Consider the following 15,000-nt stretch of genomic DNA (forward strand, 5'->3'; position numbering starts at 1 on the left):
GGTGTTGACTCCTTATTTGGACTATTCATAATTACGAATATAACAGAGAGAGAGAGAGAGAGAGAGAGAGAGAGAGAGAGAGAGAGAGAGAGAGAGAGAGAGAGAGAGAGAGAGAGAGAGAAACTTTCTCAGTGAACAAAAAACTTGGTCTTTACTGCTTTTGATCGTGAACGGTCCTTCACAGAAAATTATTAACTTGGAGTAATCACTCAAACACACACACACACACACACACACACTCTCTCTCTCTCTCTCTCTCTCTCTCTCTCTCTCTCTCTCAGCTAGACTTACACAATTCCTCCATCAATCCTAGGGAAATGACTATGCCCTCTGAAACAGATAAAAACATTTTATATACCTCGCTGGCATGACTAATTTCTTTAACTATTATTTGTTTGTTCGTTTCAGATATACAAATATGTTGAGAAGGGAATGTTGGCTCTGTACTAAATTGGAACATTACTGTTTATTTAGCCATTAAAGAACTATTTATAAAGGATGTTATTTACATATCAATAGGAGTAGGCTATCACGTTGCTTTTCAAAGAGGACATTATTTAGACTTTTTTCAACTCATTTTCGTTTTGATAACTAGTAACGAAAAGTCGATTGATGTTTTTTTAAATAAAGAGAATCATGAAAAAGATTTTATGTATGATTTATAGCAGAAGGATAATCTGTAGTTTCACTCATCCTTTGTCCAAATAAAGAGATCAGATATGTGCATTTATGCCTCTGGCGTATTGTATAATGAGGTTATAGACGAAGTTTCTCAATCAATATTAACTTGAAATTAGAGACAATATGTAACTATTTAGAATGAATCGAAATATGGTATAGGAAGAACATTATTATATATAAAGAAACTGTTTAAAAATAAATTTTTAAAATCTACACTCCATTAAAAGATTTTCTATATCATGTGTTCCAGGTGTTCCTCAGCGCCCTCCTGGCAGTCAATGCTGCTCCTCAGCAGGGATACGTCCTTTCAGGTCCCCAAGGGTCCTTTGATACTAGGAGTGGTGGGGGCCCAGCATTTGGGGAGGCAGTCTCTCAGCAGCACCAGCAACAGCAGTTTTCACCAACTGGCTCGTCTCTTCCAGCGACATCACAACCAGACATCTCTGGACAGTTCCAGGCTGGGGCCTCCAGCCAGCTGTCAGGTAGTTCGTTTTCCAGACAAGGGCAGTTCCAGGCTGGAGCTTCAAGCCACCAGTCAGCAGGTGGCTCGTATTCAGGACAAACTGACCAGTCCTTCCCAGTTTCAAACGAGCAGTCATTTACCGGTCAAGTAGCTCAAGTCTCGACTGCTGGAGCATATCAGCCATCTTCCAACATTCAGTTATCTCAGACTCCTAGCCAGCAAATAGAACCTTCACCCCAATTCCAGCCTAGCCAACATACAGTGACTTCAGGCCAATTCCAGTCCACTGGCTTGCAAGAGAACTTTGTTCGTGGTTCTTCTCAGGGGGTATCTAGAGCCGTTGGGTCCGAAGGGGGCTGCCCTGATGGTCAAACACGCCACGTTGATGGCAGGTGTGTCACGCCCGAAGTGATGCGCCACGTCTTTGTCTACGCCGCGCCGGATATCCCTCACAGTGGCAACGTCGACAAAGCAAACATTCCCTTGCCCAAGGTAGAACACAACATCGTGTTTATCAGAACTGACGAGCTAAACAGTAGGAATGACCCCATCATCATACCGCCACCGCAGAAGAAGCACATTATCTATGTCCTCAATAAGGAATCGCAGTTCGGAGGCCAGAAGGTGATTCAAGTTACCACTCCTAAGCCCAAGCAACCCGAGGTATACTTCGTCAACTACGCTGAAGGTCAGACGCCCACGCTCCCCGACGGAACAGATTTTGAAACCGCTCTCAAATCGGCTGTGCAAGCAGAGAGTCAAGTCATTGATGGATCCAAGGGCTTTGATGGTCACAACGAGCAGACTACAAATATTGTTTCTAATGTTGGAGCTTCTGTCTTCAGTAGTGAAGTATCCAGCGGAGGATTTGATGCTAACATTGTGACTGGATCAAGCAGCAGTGATAGAAGAAGCAATTACAATAACCAGTTCACCGTAAACTCTGGTTCCCCTCCTCGTTTTGGTAAGGGAATAAGCAACGCAGTTTCTAATACCAACAGTGACATTGCACCCACCGAGGACATTAAAAGCAACATCCAGGACCAAGATTTTTCTGCAAATGCTGAAGGAACATCTGAATTTAACAATGAAGTGATCGATGTTGGATTTGATACCACTCGTGCCAGTAGTTCTTCCAGCAACATTAGGGGCAACATTAACAACCAGGAGTTTGCTGTGAATGTTCAAAGCTCTGCAATTGGAGTTCCTCTACCTGCCAGTAATGAATATGGCGTCAATACTGCTGATTCATTAGTCCAGGAAAACCTCCCCAGCAATGATTTCGGTGTCGTAGTATCAGACAGTATCAGCGTCAGCCCTGATCCCGGTAGCAACACTCTACGTAGCGGTTCTACAAACACCAACGACTTGAGAGTCAAAAACTCTGGATCTTCTGCCAATAACGCTGTACCAGACAACAGCCTATATGGCAGGAACCAAGGACGTGGAAACGCCGTAGCCACCTTCACTGCCAATATTGGTTCAGAAGCCACCTTCTCCAACAGTAACCTTGGTACTGAAGGCACCTTCTCCAACAGCAACCTTGGTTCAGAAGCCACCTTCTCCAACAGCAACCTTGGTTCTGAAGCCACCTTCTCCAACAGCAACCTTGGTTCTGAAGGCCCCGTTTCCAACAACAACTTTGGTTCTGAAAGTACCTCCTCCAACAACAACTTTGGTTCAGAAGCCCCCATCTCCAACAACAACTTTGGTTCTGAAGGCACCTTCTTCAACAGCAACTTTGGTTCTGCAACCACCAATTCCAAGAACAACTTCGGTTCAGAAGCTCCCATCTACAACAACAACTTTGGTTCTGAAGGCACCTTCTCCAACAGCAACTTTGGTTCAGAAGCCACCTTCTCTAATAACTTTGCCTCCGCTTCTGTAATAACATCAGGTGTCCAGGATAACATCTCCAACTTCAATGCTGTCAGACCTCCTGTCAGCGCCACTGTTTCCAACAACTTTGACAGCCATAGTGCTGGACCCTTAGCCTCCTCTTCTGGCGCCCTAAGAGAGACAACTGTTTCTGCCAACAGTTTCCAGGCATCCTCAGTAAGGGAGGACGTTCCACAAACTGCCTACAGCGCGCCTTGAAAAGGCCAGTTTCACTCAACAGATTAGTTTTTCTAATCTATACTTTTGATAGTTTTTTGAGGTTTTGTTAGTTTCAGTATCTTATGTTTAGGGTAAGATAACTTTTTTTACCTAATGTTTAATTAATAACAGAGTGCCAATGTATTTTTTGATATAATAAATTCTCAACGTCAAGAAAGAAAAGTGGTTTTTTTCAGAAGCCTTTTATATGAACCTCAATCAAACTATTAGCCAAACTCAAGGCTGTTTTTTGAAGACATGAAAACTTATGTGAAGTAACTTCTCATACTGTGGTCTTTGCTTTGACCTATCACAAATATTTATCGTATTGTACTCACAGCGATATCAAAATACCTATATTAAAATAAGCATTGATTTCGCTTGTGATATACATAGATAAAAAAAACTATTGATTTACTATATTTATATTTCAATAAGTCTAAAGAAAACCCACAGAGGAAAAATGTTTTTAATGAAATAAAGGATTAGTAACCATTTAATAGACCTGAAAATACCAAATCTCGAGAGAAATGCATAGATAATTCTGTTGCTTTCAAAAATAAAAAAACATGAAAAAGATTCAGCTAAACACTAAAGTGCAGGAGAGGAATACAAAAAATAATTCTATTTTTGTTTTCCAAATGAAAACTTCCCTGGCGATTTCTATAAGCAGTAAAGAAAGTGCAGGAGAAAACTTACCTCTCCATTCAAAAAAAAAAAAAAAAAAAAAAAACTCGCCAATATAAAAATGAAAAAATATACACTCAAGCTAAATACTCAGTAAGTATCAGAAAACAGAAGACAAATTCACCCTCCATTTACCAGAAAAAACAATGAATCAAGCTAAGTGGTCATTTAGCGACAGCAGACAGGAAGCAATGAATTCTCTCTCTCTCTCTCTCTCTCTCTCTCTCTCTCTCTCTCTCTCTCTCTCTCTCTCTCTCTATCTCTCTCTTTCTTCATTGCAGGTCCACTAATCACTACGAAATTACCCTCGGGTAAATATTGATAGAGATCTCGGAACAGACAACTGTGTCATTATCAGCTGACGGATGTTTATCCGTTTTGAAATGTGGTGTTTCAGAGTAAGCAAATCTGCTGTTCACGACCGGGGTTTGAAAGATGATTTCCCAGGGCGGTGAAGGGAGTTTAAAATACCTACTTAAAAGATATCTATTCGTTTTTGCATTGATCGAAAATTTATATATATATATATATATATATATATATATATATATATATATAATATATATATATATATATATATATATATATGCGTGTATGCATTGCATGTAGCGTGATCGAATTGTAGATTATTATTATTACTATTATTATTGTTGTATTTAGGTAGAAGACCCTTTTTCAAGCATGTTCTATTAAAGGCGATTGCCGCTTCAGCTGCATTTATTTTATAGAAGTTCTTTTCTATTTTTCTTAATACGGCTTTTTCAGTATTATTTAGGTTGACGAGTAACGCGCTTTGGATATCATTATTATTATTATTATTATTATTATTATTATTTTATTTTTTTTTTGCTCTATCACAGTCCTCCAATTCGACTGGGTGATATTTATAGTGTGGGGTTCCGGGTTGCATCCTGCCTCCTTTAGGAGTCATCACTCCTTCTTATTATATGTGTGCCGTTTCTAGGATCACACTCTTCTGCATGAGTCCTGGAGCTACTTCAGCCTCTAGTTTTTCTAGATTCCTTTTCAGGGATCTTGGGATCGTGCCTAGTGCTCCTATGATTATGGGTACGATTTCCACTGGCATATCCCATATCCTTCTTATTTCTATTTTCAGATCTTGATACTTATCTAATTTTTTCCCTCTCTTTCTCTTCAACTCTGGTGTCCCATGGTATTGCGACATCAATGAGTGATACTTTCTTCTTGGACTTTGTCAATCAACGTCACGTCTGGTCTGTTTGCACGTATCACCCTATCCGTTCTGATACCATAGTCCCAGAGGATCTTTGCCTGATCGTTTTCTATCACTCCTTCAGGTTGGTGCTCGTACCACTTATTACTGCAAGGTAGCTGATGTTTCTTGCACAGGCTCCAGTGGAGGGCTTTTGCCACTGAATCATGCCTCTTTTTGTACTGGTTCTGTGCAAGTGCCGGGCATTCACTTGCTATGTGGTTTATGGTCTCATTTTTCGTATTGCACTTCCTACATATGGGAGAGATATTATTTCCGTCTATCGTACTTTCACATATCTGGTTCTTAGGGCCTGATCATTGTGCCGCTGTTATCAGTTCCTTCAGTTTCCTTCTTTAACTCTCCCCTCTGTAGCCATTGCCAATTGTCATCGCTGGCTAGTTCTTTAGTTTGTCTCATGTATTGTCCGTGCATTGGTTTGTTGTGCCAGTCCTCTGTTCTTTCTGTCTTTCTCCTGTCTCTGTATATTTCTGGGTCTTCGTCTGCTTTTTATTAGTCCTTCTCCATGCACTCTTAGCCACTCGTCTTCACTGGTTTTCAGATATTGCCCCAGTGCTCTGTTTTCGATGTTGACGCAGTCCTCTATACTTAGTAGTCCTCTCCCTCCTTCCTTTCGTGTTATGTATAGTCTGTCCGTATTTGCTCTTGGGTGTAGTGCTTTGTGTATTGTCATATGTTTCCTGGTTTTCTGATCTATGCTGCGGAGTTCTGCCTTCGTCCATTCCACTATTCCTGGCGCTGTATCTGATTACTGGCACTGCCCATGTGTTTTATGGCTTTTATCATATTTCCGGCGTTGAGTTTTGATTTGAGTATCGCCTTGAGTCTCTGCATATATTCTTTCCTGATCGTGTCCTTCATCTCTTGGTGTTTTATATCTCCTCCTTCCATTATTCCCAGGTATTTGTATCCTGTCTCATCTATGTGTTTGATGTTGCTCCCATCTGGTAGCTTTATCCCTTCAGTTCTCGTTACTTTGCCTTTTTGTATGTTGACTAAGGCGCATTTTTCTATTCCAAACTCCATCCTGATGTCCCCAGATACAATCCTTACAGTCTGGATTAGGGTATCTATTTCCTTTATGCTCTTACCATACAGCTTGATGTCGTCCATGAACATCAGATGGTTGATTCTGTTACCTCTTTTCTTGAGTTGGTACCCGGCATCCATCTTCTGTAGTACTTTTTGTCATGGGAATCATGGCTACTACGAAGAGTAGTGGGGACAGTGAGTCGCCCTGGAAGATCCCTCTCCTGATATTAACCTCTGCTAGTCTTATTCCAGAGCTTGTAAGTATGTATTCCAGTTGCGCATTGTATTTTTGAGGAAGCTGATAGTGTTTTCCTCTGCCCCATATATTTTCAGGCATTCTATTAGCCATGTGTGTGGTATCATGTCGAAGGCTTTCTTATAGTCTATCCATGCCATGCTTAGGTTGGTTTTCCTTCTCCTACTGTTCTTCATTACCATTTTGTCTATCAGGAGCTGGTCTTTTGTGCCCCTACACTTCCTTCTGCAGCCTTTCTGTTGGTGGGGGATGGTGTTTGTCTCCTCTAGGTAGTTGTATAGCCTTTCACTAATGATACCTGTTAGTAACTTCCACATATTGGTAGGCAGGTGATAGGCCTGTAGTTACTGGCTATATTTCCCTTACTCTTGTCTTTTTGTACTAAGGATGTTCTTCCTGTGGTCATCCATTTGGGTGCTTGGTGATTTGAGATACAATGCTGGAGTTGTTCTGCTATTCGTGGGTGTAGGGCCTTGAAGTTTTGAGCCAGTATCCTGGACTTCACGGACCTGGGGCTTTCCAGTTTGGCATTTCTTTAGTTGGTGTCTGACTGTGTCTGTCGTGATGTCTGTGAATCTTTGTTTTATTCTCCCTGTTTCTTCTTCCTTGACTTCCTGGAGCCATGTTGCATGTTTGTTGTGTGATACCGGATTGCTCCATATGTTTTCCCAGAGTCTCTTACTTGGTTCGGCTTCAGGAATTTCTGGGTGTTGTCTTTCCCTTTTCTATAATAATTATATTATTATTATTATTATTATTATTATTATTATTATTATTATTATTATTATTATATTATATTATTATCATTATTATTATTATATATATTATTTCAGAATCGGTTATTATCATTGTAAATGTGTTACATTTTTTATATATACATATAGATTGTATATATGTTATAATATATATATCTATATATTATTATGTATAATCATATAATATATATATTTAATATACAAAGTATATGTATAATATATATATATATATCTATAATATCTAATAATCTTCAATATATATCTAGTAATATATATATATAAATCTCTATATCTATATATATATATTAGCTATAATATATACTCCGTAAGGAATGGAATAAAGTCTTCATCCAAGGGCGTATCAATTCCTGAATTAATGGCATTCAAACGAATCATTCTTTATAAACCAATACTTCTATTTTTTATGCCATTTCAATGACGACTGTCCTCTCCCCATCTGACATAATCCTTGACACAATTTTCGGCACAGAATGACATACTGGGAATGCTTTTGCCTCGTAAGAAAATCCTGATAAACAAGGGGAACAATGGCCATTTTGTGACTGATTCCCTTGGGGAATTCTGCCAGTCATTGCTCTTTGTGAGGGAAAAATTCCCGGCGAGGGATATTTGTGCTTTCATATGTCGATCAAATGTTACCTCCCTACTGCTCCTTCTTTTAAGAAAACTTCCCTATTTGAATAGAATGATTTCGGGCAGATCGTGTGAAAGGATTCTTCCTAGTTCAGAGAGCTGGTTGGAGGATATTTAAATATTTCGTCTTGGTATAATTGAAACCAAGAATTCCTTTTTATATTTTTCTCACATATTTCTATCAATTTCATAATAATTATACTATTATTCCAGGTCATTCTAAGAGTATTTCCATATTTTATCTAAGTATCCGAAATTCAAACCCGGTACTCCTTTTCACATATATTCCAAATTTTTCCAACAGCATTTTAACATAAGTTTCATAATAATTCAAACAAATTCTGTTGCAACTTCCGGCGATTTTATCTAACTTTCCAGATTTCGCTGTGAATGCTGACAAAACTTACCCACACACTTCAACTATCTATTTCAAGGATTCAACAACGAAAATTGACAAACTTCTTCTTCAACTATTCCATTTCGACACTTGACAGAATTCCTATTCTATATTCCAAAGGTTCCAGTTCGAAAGCAATATAATTATTATGGAAATTCCAGTCTATCTTGAATCATTTTTGCTTAAGTGCTAAGTGAGATACGATTTAGACTTTTTTTTTAATTCGACTTTATTTTCATTCTTTTTTATCATTAATTAATCTTTTCTCTGGATAAGCGATCATCTTTAATATTGTTTCTGAAAGATGCCATTTGCTATTAAGAGGAATTTTGACCATTCCTCTGCAAATATCCTTAGGAACGAAATAGGCTTAACCGAAATTCCATGACTAGGAGCAGGATGATGTCCCATCAATAATAATAATAATAATAATAATAATAATAATAATAATAATAATAATAATAATAATAATAATAATAATAATAATAATAATAATAATAATAATATACATTGAGAGTCTGATTTGAGCGACAATGGGCAAACATTGAGTAACTGTACTGTAACAGTCGAATTTTTTATTAATTTTTGACGTACTCCTGTCTGAGATTCTGACGTAAATGTACAAGTTTTAAACTCATGTGTAATTCTGCTACGTATAACGCAGTGCGTATCCAAATATCTATTTTACTGAGTGTAACACCCATGATGCACTGGTTATGAATTCCTCTTTCAAATATCGTACTATCTTGAACAAGAAATATGCAGAGCATCATAAATAATTCAGTACGTTATAAGTTGCAGAATAATTTCAATACTACCGTTATTTTTCATGGGTTAGAAGCATTATTTGATAACGATATTAGTTTTTTTGCAAACAGCAATTAAAAGTGTCTAAACAGGATCGAATATCGTTTATGAACAGGCTCTAGATCATATTTTTCACTTATTGTAAAAATGCAATATACTTTTTTAAAATAACCAACTGACTAAAAAGGTGTTCAGTAATTTATGCGATCTGACGAAGACAATTATTTGCTACTAAAATTCTGTTTATTCTTCTCATACTTTCATTAATTTATTGAGAACGAAACCTTCCTAAGACGCACTAGACAGATGGTCGTCAGTCAACAGCTACTATTTGAAGACATTCTTTATTTTGCATTTTGAATTAGCTCCAACTCATTTCTCCAGACGATAAATTAACCGAGAGAAAATCCGCGCCAATGAATTTACGCTGTCGTGGGAAAAACAAAAGTATAAAGCCTTCTTAATGCTTTCGATGTGATTGGTTCGTATACTCCCTTTTATATGCTGCGTCACCTCTTCAGAAGGTATTTTTTTAAGAACTATTTACTTGCCACGATTTCTGTTTACATGAACACTTCATTCGCTAAACTTAATTCACTCTGTCTAGCTGGCATCTGGGTCTCGTTGTAACCCAGTTGGTGCGCGCCACCAGGCGTTTCCAAATGTTACTGTTTTGTAGTTTTATAGTTTTATAGTTTTAGTCTTAATAATCAGGGACTAATTTGAGTCCTAATTTATAGAACTAGGACACAAGATCTTTGGCCGAAAGATCTTGAATGTGTGTAAATATCTCATTCAGGAATCAGAATAAACATATTCTTCGGAACAAGAGTTACTCTTCAGGAAACATACCAAGAATACGTGAAAATTTTTTTAGTGTCTTGTAAGAATACTGGATTCATCATATTACACTAGTTTATCAGAATTATTTAATTGTTGCATTTACCTCAATTCCCTCCTTTTATATTGTTTTAAATTACAGCGTTTTTCAAATTTCAATTGATAAATTCATAAGAACATACAAATGTACTCAATAATAATAATAATAATAATAATAATAATAATAATAATAATAATAGAAGATACAGAAAAAATGAGAGCATACTGTATCAACGATTTTGTAACGGAGATCACTATCTACAATCCCGTTGTAGTCTCCGGATATATATATTAATGTAATAATAATAATAATAATAATAATAATAATAATAATAATAATAATTAGGAAAATCTTTTAATACCGCTTTCTCTCACGTCTTCCCTCGAAAAATTTATTGATAGTAAATTTCCACGTTATTATTACTATTATTATTATTATTATTATTATTATTATTATTATTATTATTATTATTATTATTATATTCAAATGTGTATAACAAAAACAGAACCAACCCAGCGAATCTTTTTCAACAAATAACAAATATAACAATGATTAAAAATTCCCTTGGCGTCCCGTCTCCAAGAAAACTTACCACATAGACATATGAAGCATAATTGTCAAATTACCAAGTTTCCTCTCAATGGGGACCAACAAATTTTCAGGCGTAAGTTAAGCTCTTTAACTTCCTCTTCACTTCGCAATCTGTCTAGGTACTTAAAGACTCGTGATACGTCATCATTAAGGAGAGAAACGTCTTGGGTGACTGTGATGTGATCTAGAGAAATTTCTGTTTGAATAAACTTTGCCTATTTCAGCGAAAGAGAGAGGTCGGAGGCAGGGGGTGGGGGGGAAGAGAAGGAGAGAATGGGAAAAGATGAGAAAGAATGAAAAATATAAAGAAAGAAAGATATAAAGAAGAGAGAGAGAGAGAGAGAGAGAGAGAGCTTTGAAGGAGGGAAAGAGAGAGAATGAGAGAATGGAAAAAAAAGAGAAAGAATGAAAAATATGAATAATGAAAGATATAGAGAAAAGAGAGAGAGAGAGAGAGAGAGAGAGAGGAGAGAGAGAGAGAGAGAGAGAGAGAGAGGAGAATGGAAAAAAGAGAACGAATGAAAGATATAAAGAAGAGAGAGAGAGAGAGAGAGAGAGAGAGAGAGAGGGGGGGAGAGTTTTAAAGAAGGGAAAAAGGGAGAAGGAGAGAATGGGAAAAAGGAGAGAAAGAAGGAAATATATAAAGGAGAGAGAGAGAGAGAGAGAGAGAGAGAGAGAGCTTTAAAGAAGGGAAAGAGAGTGAAGGAGAGAATGGGAAAAGGTGTAGAAAGAATGAAAGATATAAAGAAGAGAGAGAGAGAGAGAGAGAGAGAGAGAGAGAGAGAGAGAGAGAGAGAACGCTATGGTGATTATGATTTATTTTGAACTCAACATTGCTTTACTTATGTCATCTATTACTTATTCGCTTTTATTTGTCATGCCCATTCTTTCACACTTTTTAACTTACGGGAATCCAGATTTGTCGAAGCTTCCTTCGATTTGAATAATAATAATAATAATAATAATAATAATAATAATAATAATAATAATAATAATAATAATAATAATAAGAAGAAGAAGAAGAAGAAGAAGAAGAAGAAGAAGAAAATTAAGATTTTTTTAGCTCATATCCCAGATAACCTAGCTTAGTATGGGAACTCCACACGCACAGGAAAAGCACTTTCAAGAACTGCGAAAGTGTGAAAGTGTGCACGCATTTGTGTATGTGAGTGTGCGTCCTTTCTTGCAAGAACCGTCCCAGTTTCCGAAATGAACAAGTGAGGGCACTGTCGAAAGGAAGGCAAATGGGGGCGGAGGGGGCGGAGGAGGAGGGGTTTGGGCAAATTTAGAAGGTTAGGGAAAGACTGAGGAAAGGAAAGGTTGGGGGGGGAAGGAGGGGTAGGAGGAAAGGAAGGGTTTTCTCAAGGTGAGAGACATAACAGAGGCGCATATATAAAGCGAGCGAGGACCTTCCGATGCTACACTCATCCCCATCCTTATTTCTTGTGCGATCATGAAGCTCCTGGTGAGTTGTTTCACTCTCTCTCTCTCTCTCTATCTATCTATCTATCTCTCTCTCTCTCTCTCTCTCTCTCTCTCTCTCTCTCTATTTCTCTCAGGGACCGAGTCTTTAGATTTTCGCCATCGTGAATCAAACTGGCTTATTCTAGATCAGTCCTTATCTTTGAAAGTTTAAAACTGATAGCAAGATTCTCTCTCTCTCTCTCTCTCTCTCTCTCTCTCTCTCTCTCTCTCTCTCTGGCCCGAGAGTCTCGACTTAGCCATTGTAGATCAAACTGGCTCATTGTAGACCAGTCTTTATCTCTAGAAGTTTATAATCTCTCTCTCTCTCTCTCTCTCTCTCTCTCTCTCTCTCTCTCTCTCTCTCTCTCTCTCCCGTGCTCTGATTTTATTATCAAACACAGTCATCAGTTTAACTGAGAGCAAATGATGACATTTGATTTCACGTTCTTACCTTCCTATTTCCTTTTTTTGTTTGCTTTTAATGTTTTTTTTTCTTACACTCACTTTGTTTGCTGTCAGCAACTAGTTCTCGTAGCGTAAATATTGTTTCTTTGGTCTTCGTTATCAAATTTTTTTTTTCTGTGTTCTGGACTCGATCTGCTTTTTTATTATTTTATTATTATTATTATTATTATTATTATTATTATTATTATTATTATTATTATTATTATTATTATTATTATCATAAATTCCAATCAACTTTGACTATTACCTAATTGAGATATGTCAACCTTCGGTGCGTTGCTCACCACTTTAAGCAACGATGAGAAAACAATAATTAGAAAAATAGAGAAGAACCTTTATAAAATTAACGCAGCTGAGACAGCAATCACTTTTAATAAAACATATTATTATTATTATTATTATTATTATTATTATTATTATTATTATTATTATTATTATTATTATTATTATTATTATTATTATTATGAAGCAGTAGTCCCCCTAATATAGTATTTTTGTTTTGTTGGTATTCTTAATACCTATTCTTATGTTTTTTCTTTTCATCTATTGCTATCAATGTTGTGGTTTTTATTATTATTATTATTATTATTATTATTATTATTATTATTATTATTATTATTAACCTACAATAAAAACCGACTTGTTTTACAGGTATTCGTGAGTATGCTCCTTGCTGCCAATGCAGCAAAGCTGCAGCAATACAGCCTTCCGAGTCCTCAAGGGACTTCCGGTACAAGAGGCACCGGAAGTTTCGACGTTTCCACGTCATTCGGACAGGCACCGACCGAGCACGAACACTCTTCAGTAGGCGTATCCGGACCCGTACCCGAACATAACGAACAATCGTCCCATTCCTTCGCCGGACAATTTAGCCAGTCTTTCTCCGCTCCTGACGGCGGACAGGCCGCCTTCAGCAGTCAGGCGACTGGCGTCTCCTCCTCCGGGCCGACGCAGACCTCAGCATTCGGCACCACACAGCAGTTCTCCGGAAGCGGCGCTGCTGTGCAGTCCAGTACTTCCTCAGGACAACAGCAGACTCATCCTGACGCAGATAACACTTTCGTCCGAGACTCCTCCGCCGGGGATTGCCCAGACGGTCAGATTAAACACTTCGACGGAAGGTGCGTCACGCCCGAGGTGACACGGAATGTGTTCGTCTACGCGGCCCCTGAGAGGAACCGCCAAACAGACTTCGCTCCCGTCGACGTCCCTCTACCCAGGGTCGAGCACAACATCGTCTTCATCCGCACCGAGGAACTCGAGAGGGCCAACGACCCCATCATCGTGCCCCCGCCCCTGAGGAAGGACATCATCTACGTCCTCAACAAGGAATCAGAGTTCGCAGGCCAGAGGGTCATCGAAATCCCCACGAGCAAACCCGCGAAGCCCGAGGTGTTCTTCGTCAACTACGCCGACGGGGAGACGCCCACCCTTCCCGACGGCACCGACTTCGAAACGGCCCTTAGCTCGGCCATCCACTCCGAGGGCCAAGTCATCGGTGGATCCAGCGGCTTCGAAGTCCGTGACCAGCAGGGGTCAGGTTTCCACTCCGAGGGCCAAGTCACCGGTGGGTCCAGCGGCTTCGAAGTCCGTGACCAGCAGGGGTCTGGTTTCGTCGGGAACGTCGAGGCGTCCTCCGGCGGTTTTAACACCGGCTTCGACGTTTCTGCTTCTGCTGGCGCTGTCGACATTATAGCTACTACCGAAGGCACAGCTACAACGGGCTACAGTTACGGACGCAACGGCGCTGGAGCATCGGCGGCGAGCAACTTCTTCGGCAGCGCGTCTTCCAGCCAGAACAATTTCGGTGGCGATGTGGCCGTTTCAGTAGGTCAAGACGAGTCCGCCGCGTTCGGTTCGGGCAGCATCTCCAGCAACCTCATCAACGTCGGCCATGGAAATCCCGAGCCTTCCAGCGCCCAGACTGGAATCCCATTCCCCGCCAATACCTTCCAGGCTACGCAGCCAGCTTCTGGTGTAGTCGCATCACCCCAGACTAAGTACGGTGCACCATAAATACCATCCTCTCCTTGACGCACTATGATGTATTTTTCGAACAACTGAATATCTTCGTCTAATTATTTAGGTTCTATTTATATATCCATATACGACATCGCCTTATCATTCTGATTAAGTCTACGAAGTGCCATGCTAATGTATTTTTTGATAGAATAAATTCTCATTCCCAAAACGAAAAACGGTTCTGAGTATCCTTGGTTTCAGACCCGCACTATATAAATCATTTTGTTTTTAAATGCAAGACATACAAATCATTCACTGATAGCCTGCTTTCAAAAGCTGTTTTGGCAATATCATTTCACAGGCCATTTGTATTCAACGCTAGCAGAAATTCATTGTTTCACTGTTGAGATTCGCAAATTTTGTTGTTAAGCATTTCAAAAACTTTCAAAGATCTTTCCTTTCACATCACCTAAACAAGAAGAGATTGGAATATCTTTATGAAGAGAACAAAAACATTCAAGTAAAATGATTAACATATTCTCAATGTTCTGCTC

The 15,000-nt window shown here is 38.8% G+C and overlaps 2 protein-coding genes across 2 annotated transcripts in view; both read left to right on the plus strand.

Annotated features, from left to right (window-relative positions):
• LOC135204260 (putative uncharacterized protein DDB_G0282133) overlaps positions 1-3,424 on the plus strand; it is a 5,220-nt gene extending 1,796 nt beyond the window's left edge. Inside the window, exon 2 of the mRNA XM_064234386.1 lies at positions 932-3,424. Within this exon, the coding sequence (XP_064090456.1) occupies positions 932-3,241 (2,310 nt within the window). The 3' untranslated portion in view covers positions 3,242-3,424. The remainder of the gene's footprint in view (positions 1-931) is intronic.
• An 8,548-nt stretch (positions 3,425-11,972) lies between these two features.
• On the plus strand, positions 11,973-14,682 carry LOC135204261 (uncharacterized). The gene is made up of 2 exons (XM_064234387.1): positions 11,973-12,020; positions 13,136-14,682. The coding sequence occupies exons 1-2, from the start codon at positions 12,009-12,011 to the stop codon at positions 14,498-14,500; spliced, it is 1,377 nt and encodes a 458-aa protein (XP_064090457.1). The 5' UTR covers positions 11,973-12,008; the 3' UTR covers positions 14,501-14,682.
• The last annotated feature ends 318 nt before the right edge of the window (positions 14,683-15,000 follow it).

The sequence above is a fragment of the Macrobrachium nipponense genome, chromosome 44, assembly GCF_015104395.2.
Source record: "Macrobrachium nipponense isolate FS-2020 chromosome 44, ASM1510439v2, whole genome shotgun sequence".
NCBI lineage: Eukaryota > Metazoa > Arthropoda > Malacostraca > Decapoda > Palaemonidae > Macrobrachium > Macrobrachium nipponense.